This window comes from Arachis ipaensis, chromosome B05, assembly GCF_000816755.2.
Source record: "Arachis ipaensis cultivar K30076 chromosome B05, Araip1.1, whole genome shotgun sequence".
Lineage (NCBI taxonomy): Eukaryota > Viridiplantae > Streptophyta > Magnoliopsida > Fabales > Fabaceae > Arachis > Arachis ipaensis.
Window position 1 is genome coordinate 149,745,566 of NC_029789.2, and position 10,397 is coordinate 149,755,962.

General features: G+C 38.1%; 3 protein-coding genes across 9 annotated transcripts in view; 2 read left to right on the forward strand and 1 right to left on the reverse strand.

Annotated features, from left to right (window-relative positions):
- LOC107645074 (DNA mismatch repair protein MLH1) overlaps nucleotides 1–2,800 on the forward strand; it is a 7,980-nt gene extending 5,180 nt beyond the window's left edge. For 3 of the 7 annotated variants that reach the window (XM_021103431.1, XM_021103433.1, XM_016349093.2), the window contains 4 exons: nucleotides 132–295; nucleotides 631–802; nucleotides 1,689–1,849; nucleotides 2,272–2,544. In XM_021103431.1, coding sequence (XP_020959090.1) covers nucleotides 132–295; nucleotides 631–802; nucleotides 1,689–1,849; nucleotides 2,272–2,316 — 542 coding nt within the window. In that variant the 3' untranslated portion in view covers nucleotides 2,317–2,544. The other 4 variants (XR_002347697.1, XM_021103432.1, XM_021103434.1 and 1 more) reach the window with 4 other exon arrangements.
- LOC107645080 (E3 ubiquitin-protein ligase RNF170) lies at nucleotides 3,126–4,167 on the reverse strand. Its single transcript, XM_016349108.2, has 3 exons — nucleotides 3,585–4,167; nucleotides 3,447–3,498; nucleotides 3,126–3,373 (listed from the first exon to the last, which is right to left on the reverse strand). Exons 1-3 carry the CDS (start codon nucleotides 3,981–3,983, stop codon nucleotides 3,261–3,263), a joined length of 564 nt encoding a protein of 187 aa, XP_016204594.1. The 5' UTR covers nucleotides 3,984–4,167; the 3' UTR covers nucleotides 3,126–3,260.
- On the forward strand, nucleotides 6,070–7,938 carry LOC107641593 (lysine histidine transporter-like 5). Its single transcript, XM_016345077.1, has 7 exons — nucleotides 6,070–6,236; nucleotides 6,335–6,718; nucleotides 6,807–7,203; nucleotides 7,310–7,415; nucleotides 7,495–7,586; nucleotides 7,676–7,747; nucleotides 7,840–7,938. The coding sequence occupies exons 1-7, from the start codon at nucleotides 6,070–6,072 to the stop codon at nucleotides 7,936–7,938; spliced, it is 1,317 nt and encodes a 438-aa protein (XP_016200563.1).

A 10,397-nucleotide genomic window follows, 5' to 3' on the forward strand; every position in this document is an offset into this window, starting at 1 on the left:
GCGCTGGTTTTAGATCTGTGCCAGTTTTATGAATGCTACAATATATTGTGCAACCATATTTGCCTATCATAGTTCCCTATTGAATCTTTGTTGTTGATATAAATATATGGGTATTTCTTTCCCTTTGCTTCAGATGAACACAGAACTGCTGAAACAAAAGGCTGAAATGTTGGACGAGTATTTTGGAATTCATATTGACAAACATGGAAACATTTCTAGACTTCCTGTGATACTTGACCAGTATACACCTGACATGGATCACATCCCTGAGTTTGCTCTTTGCTTAGGCAATGATGTAGGTTATAGCCCTTCCCCCTTCCTCCAAGTCTCTCCTCTATTTTCACCTGTTTATGGAAAATTATCTTATTTCCTTTTCTCAGTATTTTCTGAACCATCAATATTATTAGCAGCTGTTACTTCAGTTTATACGATCAAAAGATTGTAGCATCTATGAATTTGTTGTTTATTTTGATTACATTCTTTGTAATAAAGTGCATTCCTCTTCATCCTTTTGTTATTCCATTGAATTCATTGCCAGTTGAATGTAGTCGATAGTGTTTGTCGATCATATCTATTTTTTTTTTCTCACCAAAACATGCTGAAACATTGTCATATATGTTTTCCCGATAGGTTAATTGGGAAGATGAAAGGAATTGCATTCAGGCAGTTGCAGCTGCTCTGGGAAATTTCTATGCAATGCATCCACCAATGTTACCCAATCCATCTGGCAAGGGTTTGCTTTTTTATAAGAAGAGGAAAATGCTCGATAGTTGTGCGGAGGGGAATACCTGTGATGTTGTTGGTATGACTTCACACTTGTTCCTTTCTGGATCACCCACGTCCACTGATGCTTTGTAATGTAAAGAAAAATAAAATCTGCTGAACAGTGCCTTTTGGTCAACTGATTCTTTTTGAAAGTGTTTGAGGTTTAAGTGGTTTCACATAGCAGTTGTTAAATCATATCAGCATGCAAATATGTGCCACATGACAATACTATCCAGCATTTTATACCTTGCATTTACTTCCATGTCATGCATTATCATAGAGCAAGGTCTCCTCTAACGAAGACCCAATGTCCTCCTTGTAGAGTTTAGGTCTATAGGAGATGCTGACCATTAATAAATACCTTGATCAGTCTATATTGAGTCTTATACCATACTACTGTTTTAGGAGGCTTCTTTAGTTGGTGGTTATGATGAGCTTCCCTGCTTATCAGTTAGTGCTAGTTGGTAGAAGACACAACACTTGACAGTCAGTATAAGAGCAATGTCTAGTTTGTTTACTTTCAAATAACCCAACTTCCTTACCGGTCTCCTATATCTGGGTCATAGGTGAACAAACAAAACATCGAGGAGTGAAATATTGTTTTGATAAATGTTATTAGAGATTTATGTCCAAATGATCTTAGAGTTTGATATTTGTCACCCTCTGTTCAAATTGAAAATTTGATTACACCGGCCTTCACCCCATTTAAAATTCAGCCTAGTTCAAATTTTCTTTCAAATTCAACCTGGTTTAAAATTGCTGGTTCCTAATTGGGATTTGGGAAGAAAAAATGAAAGCTATCATTACAAAATAATCTCCTAGGGAGGTGTCTTGTGATGTTGACATGGCTATGAATTTTATTCTTCCATTATTTGTGCAAGTTTCTGCTTATTTTTATTAAGCTCCAAGCTACGTTGTGTCAGGGAGTGACGTGATCAATGATAAAGTTGAGCAAGAACTGCTTTCTGAAGCTGAGACTGCATGGACACAGCGTGAATGGTCAATACAACATGTGCTTTTTCCTTCCATGAGACTCTTTCTAAAACCACCTGTCTCTATGGCTACAGATGGAACCTTTGTTCGGGTAATGTACATACTTTTTTTTATTTAATAATTCAATAAATGATATCTATTGATCATCGTTAGCATTTACGCCATGCAAATTTCATCCTCCATATGTCACTACCGCAAGAAGTATTTCCTTTTTTTCATTTTAAAGAGCCACATGATGATATTTTTTATTAACTGAACAACAGATTTGTTTAGTGTTAATAATTTTGTTTTGTATTTTTAATGATAAATTCATGTTTTAGAATTGAAAATATAACGTCATAATTGTTGTTGTGTGGCCTAATTTTCCTATCGGTTGAATGAGCCAAGAACTAATTATTGATAGACGATCTTTGTGATGTGAAGAAACGTACAATTCAATCTTAGAAAAGGAATTTGACTACTGCCATTATCTATTTCGTTTATTGATATTTTGTGTCTTTAAACTTTATGCAGGTAGCTTCATTGGAGAAACTATACAAGATTTTTGAAAGATGCTAGGCAACCATATGGATTGTTGCTCTCTGCGATATCCTCTTTAATATTGTGCTCTTGTGAATATGTAACTATAGTATTCAGGGAGCTCGTCTCAAAGATTTCCTTAGGGAGCTCGTCTCAAAGATTTCCTTGGTCTGGTGATTCTGAATCATGTTTCTTGTAAAGTACTTTCGAATGTAAAAAGCATTTTGAGAACAATTGAATTGGATGTGTTCTTGTGTATTACTTTCATGTCATTGCAGCTAGCCAGCCAAGAACGAACGATTCTGACATCCTGCTTTGTGGTCATTCTTCGAGCAGCCAATCCTAATGTTGGATAAATACTTCCGGTTTTGTTATGCAGCTAACGTTTACCATTGAATTTTGTTGATATATATAAGGATTGACCAAGGATTCCTTTGTTTGAAGTAAGGAACTTTCTTAGAATGTAAAATGTAAATATAATATCCCATCACACACCGTGTAATGTACAAAAATCAATTGCTTTGCTGAATGTGTCTCATATTAATATACTCAGATTTTTAGATTATTTCCAAATCCCGATTAGTAACTTACTTCTATCAAGTATCGTGTATCAACAACATAATAGGTTATAAGTTGTAACCTGAAAGTAATTTGCAGTTCAGCTTTAGCGGGTCGTGAAATTATAGGGGAACATATTTGGTCAGATGGAATGAAGGGAGAATTTGGGTGGATCGCCTCACAACTTCTACATGTTGTGTGGGTTCGAATGAAACGATACTCCCAACTGGGTACGGACTACGGAGGCTCTATATTCTATACTAGGAGAAATGCATTTCCAAGAGAAAATAAAAGTGTAAAGGAAGATGACGGTTTAACAAACGCAACAATGACTGAAATGTGTTTGTTTTGTTTTGGTACACGAAATAAGCTTGCAGTATCACTATTTGAAATATGTACAAAAAGATGATGGAGGCAGGCAGCGATCAGGAACCACCGTGGCGGAGATAGAGTACTGATCTATAAAGGGCAGCAACGTGCAGGAAACAGATGAGCACAATGAGCAGATCATCCAAGAGTCCAACTATTCCTAATATCCCTGCCAGAAATGTGATATAATATAAATGACAGTTACTATCTACAAAACAGAAAGAAATAATTTCTTTTAATACCTTCTGGAATGATGTCTATAGGGCTGATGATGTACACAACACTTAGTATCATCTGCATAAACAAACAAGACTTGGCTTGAGATCAAGAGCAGAAAATCGCATCGAATTTGGTAAAGAAGATACGATATGATACTTAACTGCAATGTAGACGCGAGCTCGAATGACAAGTGGAAGGGATCTGCGAGGATCGGAGAAGTCCTGGAGAAGCCGACGCAGTAGGAATGGAAGATCTTGCAATCGCTGAAGAAGCCCGCCCTCACGCTCACCGAACAAGCGATTGTATCTCTGGATCTTGTCAAGAGCGTTAGCAACCTCGGGGTCGTGGCGGTGGCTGAGGGAGTCGTCGGTGGGGACGAGGAGAGTGATAGGACGGCGGCAGAGGGGGCACTTGCAGGGCTGCACGGCGGATCCGTGGTGCCAGACGAGCATGATGCAGTTGGCGCAGAACCAGTGACAGCAGTTGGATTGGCACGGAGTGTTGAAGTTCCCATGGCACACCGAGCACATATCGTTCGCAGGAGGACCAGGACCCTCCATTCTCTCTTCTCTTCGCCTTCCCTTTCTTTTCCTACGCTACAACTTCAACCGCCTCTCCCCTTTCACCTAATTCCGATCCTTTCTATCAGTTTTCTTTATAATATTTCTTTCTTTTATACTTGGCCTCTTGGCCATTAGGCTTAGCTCATTTTCCTCCCATCCTTCCTTGTGAACACTACCGATTTTTTTTTTTCCCTTCAAAGTATGCTCATCTTAGGATTTTCTAAATTGTAATCTACTAACTAACTAATAGTAATAAGCCCATTCTTTTGTTTTGCACCGTATTTTCTAATTTGACAGATCAAGCATTAATTTATCGCGGGACCAAATTTCATTTAAAGATTTGTCGCTCGTCAATGAGTTGTTGTCATTCCGTGGTAACTCTTGTACTCTACTTCCTAAGTGGAGACTCTACCATAACCTAAACCATATAATTCCTCTTATCACATCTGGTTGTGTATCCTCAACTCCCAACCTTGAAAATTCAACATAGGCTCTTGCTATTTTCTTTACTCTTTTTTGTTTTTTGCTAAATGGACAAAGCCATTATGGACTCTTTGTTTTTGTACATGACTATCATTATAATATGTTTCGTTATTGTTCGTGTGGGCCTTTGTCTCATATGTCGCATCTTACCCAAATACATGCTAAAATGGTGCAAAAATAGAAGGACGAACATGTATAATGAATCCTCAAGTCAACGGCCAGTGGTGGAGCCTTGTTGAACGGAAGGGACAATGGCCCAAGTCCAAACTTTAATTTTTAATTATATAAAATTTTAGTTTAACAAATATGAAATACCAAAAAAAAAAATTTGTTTAACATCTTTTTAGTTGATCGAATAGTCAATTTATTTGTCTGTTTAAACTTTGTATATGTAACAATTCATTGACCAACGACAACCAAAACAAATAAAATTTAAATTTGTGATCAATTAATTCTTGAACTACGAAATAGGGGATATCATGGTCAAATTAATATATATAATTTTTGTTTTGATCTCCTTTTCATTACAAAATTAAGTTTTGGTCTTTTTCTTAAAATTCAATCTAATTTCGTCCTTGTGCACACATGAACTCATTTATCTCTATTTTTGAAAGAGTAGGAAATCGGGATTCCCTATATATTTTTTATAATATAATGTCACACTTGTCTTATTATATGGTACATGCCGTTTTTGTTTACAGTATATATAAATGGACCATGATCATTCATTCTTTTATATTTTTATTGTTTTCTTAATGAAATTGTAGAAGAAAATAAAATGTTGGGTTTCATTTCCAAGTGTCCTGTCCTGTGCCTGGTAGCTTATATAGCGTTTAATTAAAGACCAAAATGCTAAAGCAGGAGTATACAATCTCCAATGCATGGCATCAAGATCACTACTGCTTATGCCAATGTGTTTCAAGTTACTCTAATACTATACTGTGTTTGAAAGAATAACTAATGTAGGTACTAGTTGTAGTAGAGGGATCCGGGGAGTAAAATAAATGTTTGAACAATTCAATAAGCGAAGGCATATTTACCGTAAGAATATGATATGATGGAGAAGAGTATTAAATTAAAGAAAGAAAAGTTATAGGCAGTCCATACGTTTTGCAAGTGACACATAAGGAACCGCATTATTGTCGGATCTTCTAGATCCGATCTTCTGAACTTGCTCCCATTTTGTCGCTGAAACAATTAGTGAGTTCCTAGCTCAATTCACTGAAGTACAGCACTACTAGTATACTATATACACTTGAATTGTGGCCATCTGGCATTACACGTTTACATTATCATCCTAATTTCTTACCTAAACATTATTCTCTCCCACACCCTCGGAACCATGACTAATTCAGCAACGAACTGATGCACCATTATTTAAATTGGCTGAATGTTGACTACCATCCAGTAATATTTAATTCCATTTCCTTTACCATTCTTGGACAAACCCGGAGAATATCGAAGGAGATATCACTTGGAGCCAGCTTTACTAATGGTATACTATTCTCGCCGATATCGATCATCCAATTATTGTAGTAATTCTTCGCTCTCTTAAGATTCATTATTAATTATATTATACTAATTCTCAACGTATATACCCATGGAACAAACGGTTCAGGAGAATGCGGGTGAGAACGAAGGAAACAATGCTAATGCTAATAATGATGCTAGGGACGCAAAATGGTGGTGTTCGACTTTCCACAATGTGACTGCCATGGTTGGCGCTGGAGTCCTTGGCTTGCCATTTGCTATATCCCAGCTTGGATGGTAATTAATATTAGCTAGGGATATGTATGTGCGTGTGTGTGTAATTTGTTCCTATATATATATATATGAATATGATGAATAAAGTACTGTTATTATAGGATTCCAGGTGTAACAGCAATCATGTTGTCATGGCTTGTGACATTCTATACACTGTGGCAACTGGTGGAGATGCATGAAATGGTTGCGGGGAAGAGATTTGATCGATACTATGAATTGGGAGAGCACATGCTTGGGCCTAAGCTGGGATTCTGGTTGGTGATGGTGCAACAGCTGACCGTACAGATTGCGTCCACCATCGTGTATTGCGTGACCGGCGGCAAGTCACTGAAGAAGTTCTTCGATCTCTTGATTCCCGGCTGGAGTGGCGTCCGTCAGACATTCTACATCCTCTTCTTTATCTTCCTCCAGTTTCTGCTCTCACAGACTCCTAACTTCAATAAGCTTAAACTAGTTTCCATGCTCGCTGCCCTCATGTCTGTCTGGTAGGTAATGGGCATAATAAATATATATTATATATATGTATTGGTTCAGTAGGTCTCGATTATACCGACGTTGCGCGCGTGCATGCAGTTACTCGACGGTAGCAGTGGTGACGTCAATAGTAATAGGGGTGCATCATCATCCTAGTCATTATGGAGTTCGATCTCACACCGTTGCGGGAATGACATTTGATGTGTTCACAGCGCTTGGGACCATAGCATTTGCGTTTGCGGGGCACAGCGTGGTGTTAGAGATCCAGGCGACGCTGCCGTCAACGGAGGAAGTACCGTCGAAGAAACCAATGTGGCGAGGCGTGGTGTCTGCATACTTGATAGTTATTCTGTGCTATATGGCAGTAGCAGTGTCTGGGTATTGGGCCTTCGGAAGTGCCGTTGAAGACGATGTCCTCATCTCACTTGAGCACCCCGCCTGGGTCATTGCCATTGCTAATTTAATGGTCTTCGTTCATGTCATAGGCAGCTTCCAGGTACATACATACATACACCTTCAACTTCCTTCCTTCCTTCCTTCCCATATATATACCCCTCTACCTACCTACCTACCTACTTAGCAGCTAATTCTTCATTATCAAGGTTTTTGCTATGCCTGTTTTTGATACCATTGAGTCGCTCCTCGTACGAAAGTACAACTTCGCTCGCTCCAGGACTCTTCGCCTCGTTTCTCGAAGCCTTTTCGTCGGTAACAACCCACTACTTTCATCAACTCTTTTTATTGCATTATTATTTAAATATTAACCTCCCTTTTCTTATCTTTGCAGCTCTTGTGGGGTTTATTGCCTTATGTGTTCCATTTTTTGGAGGATTGTTAGGCTTCTTTGGAGGACTCGCATTTACATCAACATCATATATTGTGAGCTTTAACTTACTAATGTATAACTATCAAACTAAATTTCTCTTATCACTATATCCTAACCCAAAAATATTGGATCCATAATACAGATTCCGGGTTTATTGTGGCTTGCTGCCCCAAAACCAAAGCACTATAGCAAGGTCCATTCTTATGCATCACTGGTACTACTTTTCACACTCAATTCATTCAATGCTCATTCTTCATGGAAATAATTTATACTCTATGCCAATCTTACCATTTCTTCTTGTCACAGGCTTGCGTTACTATTGGTCTTTTCATAGCAATTACTGCACCCATCGGAGGAGTGCGAACAATCATTCTTTCCATAAAGACGTATAAATTTTTCTCCTAAACCAAGGATTCGTAATCTTAGCTAATTCTATTCTTTATTTCTTTTTTTTTTATGCTATACAATATTTCTTTTTTAGAATATTAATTATTTTGATGGATATCTATATGATATTATCAAAAAATAGATATCTTTTAATTTTTTTCCTGGCTAGAATGTTTCGTAAACATATTAGGTAGGTGCGATGATTTTTCTTTGTTAATGAATTCGTAGAATTTTTTGTACCTACGGATTCATCGCCAATTTGTAAATTATTATTTAAATATTCTATATATGTTAACTATGAATGTTGTCCCAATAGTAATAATATTTAGCTGTTCCAATTCATGTTAAGGAGTTTACTATCTTTTAAAGTAATAACGTGTAAGAGACAATACAAAATTAATCTAAAATAATTTTAAATTATTTTATTTTATATTTTTTAATTATTGTTGAAATGTAATTAAATAATATTATATTTGATCCGTGCCTAATAACTCGAACCGACGTTATACCTCAAATCAGCTAAGTCAAAGTCAGTTGCGTCAAACAAGAAATATCCGCGCTATACCTCGGCTCATATTCTAGGAAATCTCGGGATCTCAACAAACGTACTCGTTCAATCATAAATAAGATGTTACAAGTGACCTAAGATAGATAACGAACACATACAAAACAGAACTCAAAAAGCCATTGCTATTGTTATTTTTTTATCATGAACTGACTTAAGTATCAGAGACTTTTTTGCGGGTTCTCCACATTGCTCGAATGAAAAAGGAACTTGAGGTGCAGCACATAAGAGAAGGATGCCATCAGTGCTCTTCCAGCTGTCGCCGACCTATACCTCGGAACCCAGTTCCAGACCGGAACATTTGGCACCACCGTGGGGCCAAGTTTATTCTAAATTAACCCCACCTGCACTTTATCTTAATATTTTTTGCAGGACCATGGTTGATGACACCGTACCTCGGACTCTTCCTCCCACTCATGATGAATTGGTAGCCATGAATGCTACCCTCCTCGCTGAGGTTAAAATGATGTTCGAGCTCCTAGAGTCAACCCACAACGGAAAGTCTAATGCCAAGGACCCTAAGAACACGACTTCAAATGTCACACGATCTCAGGAATCAAGTTCCCAGGAGATCACCCCGCCAAAAGAAAAACTCACTATAGACAATTTTTTCGGAAGATATTGTCAAATTTCAGATGTCGAAGAACTTTGTGTTGCCTACCGCACTCAAGTCATATGAAGGACTCGGAGATCCCCGTATCCATATTAAGAAAATTCAATCCATGATTTTCTTTAACGGTGCCTCGAACCCTATACTTTGTCAATCTTTTCCAATTTTTTTAGACAGTATTGCTTTAATCTGGTTTTCTAAGATACCTGCAGGTTCAATCTCTTGTTTCGAAGAATTGGCAAGGTTTTTTATCGAATACTTCGCGGCTTCAAAAATATACGTGCATGGGTCTGACTACCTTAGCACTATCAAGCAAGGTCCACATGAAAGCCTAAAAGACTATATGACGAGGTTCGCCAAAGCAACAATGGAGATACCTGACCTCAGTCCTGAGGTGCACCTGTACGCACTAAAGAGCGGCCTCCGCCCCGATAAGATCCAAGAGACCATTGCTGTCACCAAGCCAAAAACATTAGCAGAATTTTGAGAGAAAGTTGCGGGTCAAATGGAGATTGAGGAATTCCGTAAAGCATGGCGAATAGAGAAGCAACAACCTTGCTGAGATGAAAAAAGACAACCAAGGTCACAGACCAGCAAGGAGCTTAAAAAGCCTTTCAGGCTAACCCCAAAGTTCGACTCCTACACCAAATTCAATACAAAAATGGAGGATATAATCAAGGAAATCCTTCATAACAAACTCATAAAGCCACCGAGCAAAGCAGGTACCTATCAAGACCAAAAGTATGTGGACAAAATCAAGCACTGCACGTTCCACCAGAAGTTCGGTCATACCACTGACGAATGCATGGTGGCCAAAGATTTGCTAGAGAGACTGGCACGGCAAGGACTATTGGATAAATACATCAGCAGTAGGATGCAACGAGGTTCATCAATCTCGACAATGACAAAACATTAGACAACAAACACCAAAAAGGACCAATGGCAGCATAATCAATCCCACCCACCTAATTGATTATCAATTACATATCAGGAGGATTTGCATGTGGTGGAAACACAAGCTCGGCCAAGAAAAGAAGCTACCAGACCATGTTGACATTACAAGATGACACTGTCAAAAACATCTACTTTCCCCGTTCTGAAGATCACATTTGCAAATAAAGATTTTGAATCCAAAACCCTAACCTCAATGACCCAGTAATAATCTCAGTGACAACAGGAGACTTATTGATTCGAAAAGTTCTCCTGGATTTGGGAAGCAGTGCCGATGTCATGTTCTTATCCACATTAAAAAGGATGCAACTAAACGACAAGGCGCTACAACCGTCCTCCGGTGAATTGGTC